The following is a 13,368-nucleotide window of genomic DNA, read 5'->3' as shown; positions in this document are numbered from 1 at the left end:
ATTTAAGAAGCTTTCAGAATGTCTTGTTGCTCTTCTCCTCATGGCCTCTGGCAGCTCCATCACAAGGGCCGTAATGTATATATGATATGTTGCACAAGCAATTTTGTGCATTATGCTTGAATCCCTGATGTGACTTTAGTAATTGATATATTTCCATGAGTTTTTTGAGTTTTATGCTTTTATAGGTTCAATCAGAGAGGATGACCTAAGGCAGGCGGGGGTACATTTTGGAAGCTATTAAAACCTCCAGTGCGTGCTGGTATAAATGATCAAATCTTTGCAGTGATCCATCACACTAGTTAGGATTTTCCCCCTTATACACCCAAACTCAAACCACATGCACTCTGCCTAAACTCCTTTTCTAAGGCTCTCCCACAAATTCCAGACAAACAACTTTGAAAACTCAAGTGATAGTCACCTACCAATACCTGCACAAAACACCTTTCGAAATTCTCTACCCTAAAACACCCTAGCTGCCTTTCCCAGTCCAAAGCAGTTTGACTTGCAAGCTCCTACACTTGAAACATCTGCATCCCCAATAGTGCCAAGGAAACCTCCAAACACCACTCGATAAACACAGCCCCCACAACTATTTCTAGTCCAGGGACTTGCCATAGCAGGCCATGACTATATGGCCACTGCACTCCCTCTAACACCGCAGTCAGCCCTCTTGATGTGCCCATGTTTCATCCCCTTTTTAGTCTTATAGCTCACCTGCCTTCCGGTAACTCTAGCTGGGCCACATCTGCCTGCAGGAAGGTGGTGTTGCCACGCTGACCATTATCCTCTTGGTTCTTGTCCAGAAAGTTCTGCATAAAATCCACTGCTGTCACGTGGTTGGCAAGCTTGGCAAGGTGTCCAGTGAAGCGACTGTAAATGGGGAATAAAGGGCAAAAACACAATGATCTTTGATGGCAAAAGGTGTTGGCCGGATTGCAGTGGCGTAACACAAAATGGTGCAACACCCCAACTCCTACCCCTGCAGAATGTGATTAATGACCACTGTGTTTTGCATATCTTACACCTGTTCATTCACCTGGATTGAATGGTGGGCCCACTGAAGTGTTGGGGGCCCACTAAACCACAGGGGTTGCAGAGGCTTGTGTTAAGTCCCTGGCAGATTCTTCACTAGCAAAGGGGCTTTCATTTAATATGAGAAGGGCCCATTGGACAAGTTATGAGAATTTTCCTTGTCGGGCAGGTGGGTGTGGGGGGTAGACTGTAATCTACATTTAGAGTGTCAATACCTCAGGTGTAGTTATGTGCCTTTACAACAAAGTCAGGAGGAGGGACTGATGGACAGGATGAGGAGCTTGTTGGTGCATGTACTGTTATGTTCTATTAGATGTCTGCTGGGAGACTGGTCTATTAGTGTCTGTGTGAGGGCCTTTGAGAACCGTATGAAGATTTGAAGCACCTGTGTATGGGTTGGCAAGGGTTTATCAGTGGTCATGTGATGCGATCACCACCCGTGCCATGGATGTGGCAGTTGAGGACCATGTAAGGGCTACTCGGAGGAGTTCATTTAGTGTTACAGGAGGGTCTGAACATGAGCCTCCATTTTAAACTCTTACAACTTTCTAGTTCATAAACACCTATTTCCTTATCTGCCTTTTATTCTGTCTGTCCAGCTTACGCTACTCTACAACAGATCCACCGAGTTGTTTCACAGTTTTTTCTATTCATCCTTACTACCCCAATCCCTCATAACTATATTTGTATCTCCCACTTACCTTTCTCCATGTGCTTCCAATCTTTGCCATCTTTCTCCCCACTCCAACTAAAGACTGCAACCCATTTCTTAAACTTGAGCTCACCAAGACCCATTTGGCTCACTGACATTATATTGACATCCATAAGATCATCAGTGACAAAAGCTACCACTTGCTAGGTCCTCATGAAACATGCATTGGTTATGTTTCTGCGCTAATAATTCATGCCTTACTGCAAGCCTCCTGCGTGTGTAACGATGATGCATACAAAACTAAAACCAAAGGGGAGGATGGGCGGAGTGTTGAACATTGCAAGCACTCAACCCCAGTCAACTGAGCTGGGTTTAATCCATCATCATTCTTTAGCTCACTCCGCCAACCCAGTTCAGACTTCGCATACAAAACGAACATTTTGCTTAAAAAGAAGTGTCCCCTGCATGGCTGTGGGGAGCATGCAATCCACTCCTTTATTCTGTCTTAGTAAACTCAAGGTATATCTTTGCAGGTTTTTGATTGCTGTCTGACTGAACACAACACTACCATACTTTCACTGAGGGTACGCCATGTACTGAGACCCCAGAACATGACTTTGAGGTCAGGTGGAGCACCCAAAATGTTGCTTTCATAAGAAAAGTGACCACGCTCCATTTACCAGGAGGAGGGTAAGAAAATGGCAGTGGTTGCAGTATTGATTTCTAATGGAAGGGACAGGTTCTGTTTGTCTCGTTCATTAGAAACATGCCTCCTGGCCTCTCCTGTTAAAAGATCTGCTAGTCTTCCTCACTCAGTTCCTTTGATCCAAAAGTAGAGGTCATGGAGGAAGAATGAGTGTCACTTCTATGAGTGGATAGTGTGAGCATGGAGTATGTGTGCATGCTTAATGACCAAACACAGGACTAAATCTTGCAATGTATGTGTGACGATGACTACATAAAATGAAGGTCTTAAGTGAAGTGCCCACCTGTGTTTAGCCTTAAAATAGGCTTGGAACTTTCCTGCCCCCATCCAGAGGTGTATACTGTAGCTGGTTTCTGCTAGCTGGTGAGAGGTGTGATGTATCCTTTCCTTTGTCTCCCTTGGGAGGAAGATCCTAGAATCTTCTTGTCCCTTCCCTCAATAAAGTCACTGAAGTCATGTTTCAGAAGCTGGTCGACATGGATGCTTTTTCTTTTTCTTTGTTGTTTAGCCTCCATTTCCCTGTCCCGAAACTCCCAGCTCCACAAAGGATGTGACTGTAGAAGTCAGCTGAATAAACAAAAAGTGAGAAGCTGCCTAAACCAGCTGCACATCTGAAAGATGATCAGCTAAGCCCTAAAGATTTCAAAATTCCAAAGAAGTAGCTGGGGAATAAATAATGGGCAGGCGCCTTGCTGAGTGTACCTGGGATTATTGTGGCCAATGGTGGACATATATGCATTGTACCTGAGAATTTAAGTGTGTGAAAGATTGTTTGTGGGCTTGCCTTTCTGGTTGGGGACAAGTATTCTGCAAATATCAAATCCTAACCATCGAGAGACTCCTTCCCTGTCTCAACAATACAAAAAAATATTACTGTATCCGGAATACGTATCCCAAAGAAAATGGGATATTTTAAATAGAGGAAACATTTTAAAGTTATGCTTGCAGCTCCCAGGTCTAGAAAACGTAAAATCAATGGATATCGAAAGTGTGGCTTTCACTGACCCTGAACAGGGCCAGAAAAATGAATCGACTGTGGTAACTTTCTACAATCAAGACCAGGCAGCAATCCTAATGAATAACAAAAAACAACTGAGTGATTGAGGCGTTCGGGTTAGATCCTATACCAACGCTAAATACCCGGATTTTCTAAAAAATATATGCAGCGATCCAATGGTCGGAAATAACAAACTAGAACTGAAACAGGATAAGAATATCCAGCAGTCACCCTCAACACAATGTGGCCCTCGACCAGTAACAAAAACAACACCCTCGATAGAGAACCCACTTCAAATAATAGCATCAAAAGTGGGCGGACCACGCAAATGCGTACTTAAGCCTCACAAATCCCAAGATTGGTCTTGGCTCTCTCAGGCCTTAGGGTAATACACAGAAAACATCGAACAAAGAAAAAATTAACTATGATGTAGCACACTATCTTAATATCTGCTCTTGGAATATTCGGGGTTTAACAAAAGAGAAAATTGAATGGCTACCTATGGGCCTCCAGAAGACCCAGGACATATTTGCTCTCCAAGAAACTTGGGCCCTGGAGAACACCATCTGGGAAGACTTCACCGTTATTGAATCACACGCTATTCCATCTGCTGTAGGTGGTCATGCCTCCGGAGGTGTGCTGATCGCCGTGAAGAACACTCTGGTTGTAAACCTATTACCGCTTTATAAAGGCGAGGGCGATGATATCTTCATCAGCATCGAGACTCAGTGCCACGAAAAGGAAAAACTAAGACAAAAAATTATCCTTGGCTGTGTTTACTTGCACCCCTCCAAAATAAGACGAGAGGCTACACTGAGAAAAATGCTCCCCGGCATAAACAACCTCGATGCTCATTTCCCAAATGATATATGGCTGATAATGGGCGACTTCAACACCAACCTAATGGAGGCCGGCCGACCCCAATTTTTGAACCATCTTTAGTTAACGAAATTTGGGCTATCCCAGAGATAAAATCTCAGTTCCAACAGAAGGAAGCCAAAGGGACAAAATTGGCAACACAATTAAACCAACAAAGCCTTCGCATTTTAAATGGAAGAATTGTTTTGGATCAACCGGCGGCATATACTCATGTATCTCCCTCTCGAATGGCCACTCTGGACTATATATGGATATCAGTTACTCACTTTCACTTGGTACGACAGTTTTTGGTAACTCCATCTTTAGATAGCGACCACGCAATCTTAACGTGCAAAATTGATCTTTGGCAGTTCCATCGCCTGAATATTCCCCTGATTGGAAACGAATCTAACTTACAGAGCGTAAGAAAATTGAGATCATCCGAGGACAATCAGGAAGTAATAGAAGCAAAAGTGGACGATCTTTTGACCAAATGGAACCCGGATGGCAGTAGTCATTTGACGGCATCCTCATGGGAAATCATTGTGACCGATTTCAGAGAACAATTAGCCTCAAAGCTAACAAAAAGTCTAGACAAGGGCCTTCCGGTTTCATCTACTCTTTGAGAACAAAAGCAACACATAATCATCACAAAAAATAAATTACATAAACTACAGCGAAATTATGCGAATAATGAAAGTGAACATAAATCTCTGCGGGGCGAAATATCAGCTACCCGAAAAGAATATAGGAAGGTCAGGTTTATCCTTAAGAGATTGGAGGAAGAACATCACTGGGCAGCGGCCCACAAGATCATAAAATCTAAGGATCAAAGAAAATTCTGGAGTTGGGTAAACAAGGCTACTAAAACCACTAAACCTCCCAGTGCATCTAACATCTCACCCGCTGACTGGGAGATTTATGTTAAAGCACTTTATACAGCACCGTATGGCACTAACTGTAACAGCCTTCCCATCCTCAAGCAACCCAACTCCCAGGATGATACGACGCCAACTGCCAAGATCACCCCAAACCAAATAGCGCTAATAATAAAGAAAATGCGCTCAGGTGGTGCCCCAGGACCCAATGGCATTCCCACCCAAGTATATAGAGCTTCCGCCCAGAAATGGGCTTTGATGTTGGCTCCCCTTTTTGAGGCAGCAATACTGGGAGGTCCTATCCCGGTTTCTTGGCGAGGATCGCTACTCGTTCCCATCCACAAAAAAGGCTCACGCTCCAGCCCCGACAATTATCGCAAGTGTCCTTTTATCCGAACTAACAACCTGGGTGGAAAACTGCACTTTAATTGCCTTTACACAAACCGGCTTCCAAAGCGGTTGCGATATTGAAGATAATTTGATCTGCTTAGCCCATATGATGGAAACCACCCTAGCCACAAAAGGTAAATCACTATACCTGGGCTTTATCGATTTTCGGAAAGCTTTTGATAGCGTGATTCGGCCCAAACTCTGGGAAAAATTGGCAAAATGGGGCATTCCCCAGACCATACTGAATGCACCAATAGCTCTACACACAGATACTTGTGTTAAAATAAGAGTCACCTCGAGATGGTCATCCACTAATAAAATCTATACCAACAGAGGCCTAAAGCAAGGATGTATCCTTGCCCCTTTACTCTTCAATTTGTATCTTGCAGACCTCCCTGAATAGCTGGCCCGCTGTCGAGCCTTTCCACCAAGAATTGACCTAATAAAAATCCAAACCTTGCAATAGGTTGATGACACTATTTTACTCGACCAAACTCAGGTGGGTCTTCAAATACTTTGACTCCCTCGTCCTGTATTGCAACACCAACATACTAGAGATTAATGCTACCAAAACCAAAGTAATGGTAGTATCCTCCTCGAAAACAAAAAAGCGCACTTGGTTCATTGAGGGGAAGGCACTGGAATCAGTCACTTCATATAAATATCTGGGTGTCTGGATAGATCACAAAGGGAGACCGACCGCGCATATAACTGCAATGCAGGGCGTTGCTCGAAGCCTAGAGGGGGCTTTTATAAGAACAAAGAGAGCCCTCCACTCCCCGGATTTTGCCCCGCTAATAAGACTGATAGGTGCAAAATTCCTCCCAACAATAACCTTTGGTGCTTTAACCTATAAGGATAAAATGACCAACTGGCTAGATAGAGCTCAGTCAGCATGCTTCCGCAGAGTATTCCAACTGCCAAACTCGACCTCTCATGCCCAAATCCGAAAGGAATTTTCCTTATCTTCCCAGCACTGGATTATGAGTGCAAGATTCATTGCTTACAGCCTAAAAACAAAACAAGCCAGTTCTCACACTTTAAAGAGCAGTATATGGTCATTGCTTAGCACTCCTGACACATCGTGGAATAAATATTTGACCTTTTGTCTGGAAACTCTAAAGGCTCAGGATATATGGTCAATTTCGCTGCCCATAGAGGCGAAATCCAAACTTTTGACCAAACAAGCAAAAATTCTTTCCTATGACCATGACGCACAATCAGTATTAAAACTCTTTCACAGCAGCTGGGCTTCCAAACTCTACGCCCCAAAAATATTACCGCTCTATCTTTCATCGCCCATGAATCCTTATCTAAAATAGCAACTAATGAGACTGCGTTTTGGCTTAATTCCACTGATGGCATATAAGTTCGGTCAAGGATACAAGAAAGCTGCCTCCACACAATGCCGCTTCTGTAACCAGGAGGAGGAAACCCTGATTCACATCTTGTGCATTTGTAGACGCTTACTAGCCCAACGAAACTTTTGGCTTCGCCCGATTTGGCTCTCTTTTAACACCAGGACATGCCAAGAAGCACTGGAAGTATGCATGAGGGGCGACTCACCTCAGATGGCGACGCGCTTTGTAAAATTGATGTCTGAAATTAACTATTTGTTACCACTAGATGATCAAGAATGAACTTTAAACCTCCAAAATGGATTCTTTTTCTCCCACGTGCATATTGTTTTTTTATCAGAATTTGATTAGTGTTTTTTCTTAACTTTTAACCATGACAGTACAAATTGCAATGATTTTAATTAATTATGCAAATAAATTCTTACTTACTTATTTGCAAGGAGAATTATAGACTGCCTTCTGAAGCAAAAAGTAGGTTGGAGTTCAGGTTGGCACTTTAGTACTGATAAAAACAATTAAAAAAAGGATATAGCTGTGAAAAATACAAAATATTGATTGCTTTCTGTATTTCACGTATGAGATACATAATTGAAAGTTTAGTGATTGTGCATTGCAATGTAAGCACTCCAAAGAAGATAGAATAATACAGAAATCAACCAAAAGCATGTGGAGAGAGGACAATACTCCTCATGATGGAGTCAAACCCTTTCTATGTTTGCTTGAAAGAACGTGTAACAATACCAGCTGAGCTGTGAAGCAGACCAAAGAAGACAATGATGTTCATTCAAACACTGTTGAAGTAAATCTCAGTCCAAGCTGACAAATCTGCATACAAGAGAAGTGGAAGAGGTGACCCGAAAGCCAGTTGGAGAGAGAGAAAAATACAACTGTGAGAGATTTTCAGTATCTACAGCAAACCTACAAAACCATAACCGGTTAAAAGAACAAAACACATCAATTGGTGGACTTCCATATATAATCATGACCTCTTGAACACAAAGGTTTAATGATGAAATAGCAATTACAAGACAAGGACACTGATTGATTGATTTGAAATTTTGGATACAATGATTGGTTACATTGCTCTATAAATAATTTATGTACACTTGACGGCATAGAGGTTTGTGATTGGAGGTCTTCCTTGTCTAATGAGTGTGTCAGCCTACCTGTCTCCTCTCTGGTCCAGACATAATATTTGTGTTCGTACAATGGACGGCAAAAGGCTTGTGATGTCCAATCATGCCCTCTTGAACATTAAGGTTTAATGATGAAATAGTGAAAACAAGACAATGACACTGATTGGTTGATTTGAAATTCTGGATACAGTGATTAGTTACATTGCTCTACAACTACTTAGTTAACGAACAATGGTGGTATGAGAAGGATTCCCGTGGTTGGGATGCTGCATCTTTCTGCTGAAACTGGTAGGTTTGTGAGCCTGAAACTAGGGGTTTGTATTTAGATTAATAATTACTTTAATGGTTGTAATAAGGATTTTACTAGGAGATAATGGTTTTAACTTTAACAAAAGGATTGTTTGTGTGGTAATTATGAAGTTGGGGGTAACAGCTCTGTTTGCTTTAGGAACATTGTTAGTGAAAGACTGAAATACATATTGCTCACTGACAATATGACTATGGGGTGCTTTAATAGTTTCTTGTTCTAAAATTCAACAAACTATATATGACTGGGGCAGACTGTGTTGGTATGAGGTATCAACTACAACATGTCTTGATACTGCTTCATTCTTTTAGGTCCCACCAGGGATACTGATATTCATCCTTCTCTCTTATCCGGTTTTTCACTTATCCAGGAAGAATCAATGAGGATTTTTTTATGTGAACAAGAAGTGAGAAATTTGTGCTTTTTAAATAGGCCATACTTTAGGTAGTAATTGTGAGTTTGCAGTCTTCATTTGTCAAATGCGACTTGAACCCAGTTGAGGACAAAGTATGCCTAAAACAGTGTTTTAGAATTAGTTATAGAGTTGTTATATATATATATATTTAGGAGCATTGTGTGATCCACTATTCAGCCCCCTCTTCTTTGTGGTTTACACTTGTCCACAATGAAACACTAAGAAATCTTAAAAGTAAGTGGAACTTAATACGAACAACTCTGAGGGTCTCTCCCTGACATCTTGGCAGCACTGCCCCCCGATTACTACATGCTTAACATGAACCGACCATCTGGTCGGGCTGGCGGAGGGGTGGCAGCTGTCATTCGAAAGGAGTTCAAATTCATTTCTTTGTCCTCTTTTATCCTCGCTGATGTGGATAACCTCATTATCAGCTTGGAAACTGGAGAGGGAGCTCTTACCCTTATCGTTCTCTATCGCCCACCCCCCCATCCCATGCCTCTGTTTCCGGTCGCCTTCAGCGAACAGCTAGCCAACTTGGTCACTTCTTCTGCTCGAGTCGCTGTCCTCGGCGATTTCAACTATTGGTACAACGACTGTGACTCGTCACTTCTCCCACTCACATCAGGGGCCATATACTAGACCATATCTGGACCCATAACCTCACGATCTCCTGCCCCATGATCAAGCCCTGTATCTGGTCGGATCACTATATGATCGACCCCGTGATCACTGTCAGGGGTCGGGTAAAGGTCCCCCCACTTACAGGTGGGGTGGCCCGCAAATGGAGCGCACTTGACTCTCAAGGCTTCCTCTCGTTTCTGGCTGATACTCACCCCCAGCCGCGCAGCGCCGCGACTGTTCACATACTGGAGGAAGACTTCTCCGGTTGGATCACCAAGGCCAGCGACCAATTTGCTCCCCTCTCCAGATATCCTCGCTCCAGGCACAGTAAATCACACAGGTGGTTTAACACCACTCTGAAAACTCAGCAACTTGAATTACGTCAGATGGAACGTAGGTGGAGACGCAACTACTCGCCCACTGACAGAGAGTTATACGTCACTGCAAGAAAAAAATACAAAAGTACAATCTTGGCAGCTAAATCCCTACATATCTCTGAAAGGATTCTCACTGCCCCTAATAAGTCCAAGGAGATCTTTACAGTTATGAGCGAGCTTACGTTCGACGCTAGAACCCTTCCTTCTCAGACCCCCACCCAAGAGTCCTGCAATGCCCTAAATAGTTTCTTCATCTATAAGATCATTAAGATTAAGAATACTATCCCCCCTGTCCCCCCTGCTGCCATATCAGCTTCCTCCCCAGGAAATCCTCTTTCCTTTTTAGGGCGAGGTACTATCCGGTTCGTCAGAACCGGAAGTAGCGAGTCTTATGTTTCTTAGTAGGGCTTCTTCATCCCGCCTCTCATTCCATTGGCTGGCTTCCTAAATGGAGGCCAGCCATTGCAGGAGAGAGCCGTCACTCCAAATAGGCTCCGTCCTTTTCGGATTTGGAGGTGTGTTCGGTGTGCTTCTTCCACTTTTTAGCCACGCCCACCGAACACGCCCCCAAATCCGAAAACACGGAGCTTGCCGGCGGCGCCATTTTGTCCCTCTGCCCTCCTCCGTCGCGCTCTCTGCCTCCCCCTCCCTCCTCCCTCCCCCTCCCTCCCCCCTCCCCAGCTCTCCTCCGTCGTGTTCATTAACTTGCTAACTTAGTTGGTTTAATAAACTGTATCGCGCGATCAGCCTCAAGCGGCCGCGCTGTGATTGGGTCGCCCTGGGGGGGCTCGACTGGAGGAGCCGCGCTATTATTGGTCCGCCACGAGCCCGGGAACCTCAGGGACATCCCATGACGTCACAGGCAGCGCCGCGCTGTGATTGGAGGAGGCTTTGCACACTGGTGGTCAGCGCTGGTGTTGCAAGCCGTGCCTGTGAGTAGGAGGTAGCCGTGGACGCTGCGACTTCCTCCGAGGAAGTACTGTCGACTACAATGAACAAAACACCTGTTTGTCAAAGGGACAGATAGACAGACAAAAAAAGTTCGCTCAACTACAACATGGCGGACAACGGTGACATGCGCGTGACGTTTATTATCATTGCGGAGTGTCAGGAAGAGAATGCGGATTTATTGACGGGCTCTTTCACCCCTTGCAAAGCACCGACTCCGGTGGTGGATGCCCCCAATATATGCAAGTAAATACCCCTGTTCCTGTTCCGATGTGATGACATGATTAAAGATTGTTTCTTTCTTTGTCTCTGTCTATGCATACTGCACATATTGAGCGCTCCGACTGTTGCTCGCGGCCTGATCTCTCGTTATGTCTCGCTCCCCCCTTCCAGTCTGTGCCGCTGAACAGGAACAATCTGGACCACGATGACACCTGCGATAATTAAAAAGTAACACATTGGCTGCAAGGTGACGAGCTCCTTATGCATCGGAGGTGCAGGAGGCAGAGGCGGCTGTAAGATTTCAAAGGGAAGGTCCACAAAGCATTCCAGTATCCGTTCACGTAAAAACATTCAGCCCAGATTAGAAACATGCAGCATTTGTAGATATGAAAATCTGCAGGGCTCGAGTCGAAAACACTGTTTTGGTGAAGCGGGTATTGGCTATTTTGTGGTCATACGGGTTTTTGGTATACAAGTTCTGTCAGGGCGCAGGATCTTTAAACCTCATATTAAAAGCAGAACAGATGAGCGGGGTGGAGACGCACGCAGACTAAGTGATGCAAAGCGTGTTAATGTTCTCCCTGGCCTGTGATGTCTTCATCAGGCAGTCAAAGGAAGCGTCGGTGGCAGCAGCAGGCCCCCGGGAACCCTGTCAGATTCCGATTCCATGGTTTCTCCTTGGGCAGCCCCACAGGCAGCCAGTGCAGAGCCGGACCTCTGCAACCTCTTCGGCAAGGCGCCTCTGAAGGGAGGCCCCAGAGCGGGCTTCAAGCGAGCAAGCGGCTGCATTCACATAACAGGGGTTTGTTTTTCACAGGTGAAAGGTGCAACTTCCGCTTTTATTTGCTGTCCGCAGGGGGCTGAACATCAGACGGAGCAGCCATCCGAGAAGGGCAGCCGCAGGGACACGCTCCCCTCCTCTGGAAGGTGGCTAATTGTTTTATCCCTCCTCTGATATAACGTGCTTAATGTTTTTTGTCAGCCCACCCCTTATGCATTTTAATAAAACAAAAGTAAGTATTAGGCGAGTGTGATGGGCTGCTGGGAGGCCGCAGTCAAAATTTTGTAATTTTGTAACAGAACCCTTCCTTTATTGCCTACAATCTTCCTCTCTTCTTTCACCTTCAGGATCACTACAGCTGTAGAGAGTTGGAGGAACCTTTCTGGGGGTGTAGTGCAGGTTTTTATCTGTAGACTTTTGCTTTATAAAATGTCAGTATGCTGTTCCAGCTGGTAGGAAGAGAGATGCTTTTTCGATGGAACAATGGACAGTATTTTAGGGGGCGTTGTTTACTTGTACATGGCAAAGACAGGCATAATTAGTATTCTTACAATGAAAAAAAAAAAGGTTGAGTTTAGATTTTGTTTCTTTATTACAACCAAAATACCCATGCAAAGAAGCGTCAGTCACAATTACAGAGTAAAAGGCCACAAAGGCCTTGACTAAGAGTCCCCTGGTTGGCGAGTGCAAAACTTCTCACACCAGTTAAAATCTAGTAGTCCAAGGTTCAAATTTTAACCTGTGCAAAAATGTGTATATGACAAGTGTTGTCCTTCAAAATGGGGCATAACATTCAGATGTTACAGCGAGCGAGAATATGTGTGTGTGTGTGTGTGTGTGTGTGCAGTGAGTGTGACTGCAGAGTGACAGTGACTGCAGAGTGACAGTGACTGCAGAGTGACTGACTGCAGTGTGTGAGTGTACAGGGTGAACAGTGTGAGTGTGCAGGGTGAGCAGTGTGTGAATGTGTAGGGGCAGTGTGTGAGTGTGTAGGAAACGAACACTCAAACTAAGTCCACCACACACATACATAACACCACACACCTAAGACCACACACACACACATACACCACACACACATACACCACACACACACACACACACTACACACACACTGTAGAGTGCTGTGTGCTGTAGAGTGCTGTGTGCTGTGTGCTGTAGAGTGTTGTGTGCTGTAGAGTGCAGAGTGTTGTTGTGTGCTGTAGAGTGCTGTAGAGTGCTGTGTGCTGTAGAGTGCAGAGTGCTGTATGCTGTAGAGTGCAGAGTGCTGTGTAATTTTGAGTTCAGAGTGCTGTGTGCTGTAGAGTGCTGTGTGCTGTAGAGTGATGTGTGCTGTAGAGTTCTTTGTGCTGTCGAGTGCTGTGTGCTGTCGAGCGCAGAGTGCTGTGTGCTGTCGAGCGCAGAGTGTTGTGTGCTGTAGAGTGTTGTGTGCTGTAGAGTGCTGCGTGCTGTAGAGTGCTGCGTGCTGTAGAGTGCTGCGTGCTGTAGAGTGCAGAGTGCTGTGTGCTGTAGAGTCCAGAGTGCTGTGTGCTGTAGAGTGCAGAGTGCTTTGTGCTGTAGAGTGCAGAGTGCTGTGTAATTTTGAGTGCAGAGTGCTGTGTGCTGTAGAGTGCAGAGTGCTGCGAAATTTTCAGTGCAGAGTGCTGTGTGCTGTAGAGTGTTGTGTGCTGTAGAGTGTTGTGTGCTG

General features: G+C 44.7%; 1 protein-coding gene across 2 annotated transcripts in view; it reads right to left on the bottom strand.

The window, feature by feature from the left end:
* Positions 1-13,368, bottom strand: part of LOC147692277 (uncharacterized) — a 312,790-nt gene that overhangs the window by 191,025 nt on the left and 108,397 nt on the right. For both annotated transcript variants that reach the window (XM_086938541.1, XM_086938542.1), the window contains one exon: positions 715-870. In XM_086938541.1, the coding sequence (XP_086794667.1) occupies positions 715-870 (156 nt within the window). The remainder of the gene's footprint in view (positions 1-714; positions 871-13,368) is intronic.

The sequence above is a fragment of the Lissotriton vulgaris genome, chromosome 9, assembly GCF_964263255.1.
Source record: "Lissotriton vulgaris chromosome 9, aLisVul1.2, whole genome shotgun sequence".
Classification (NCBI taxonomy): domain Eukaryota; kingdom Metazoa; phylum Chordata; class Amphibia; order Caudata; family Salamandridae; genus Lissotriton; species Lissotriton vulgaris.
Note: the sequence above shows the minus strand (reverse complement) of the source record. Positions and strands in the feature narration are given on the sequence as shown.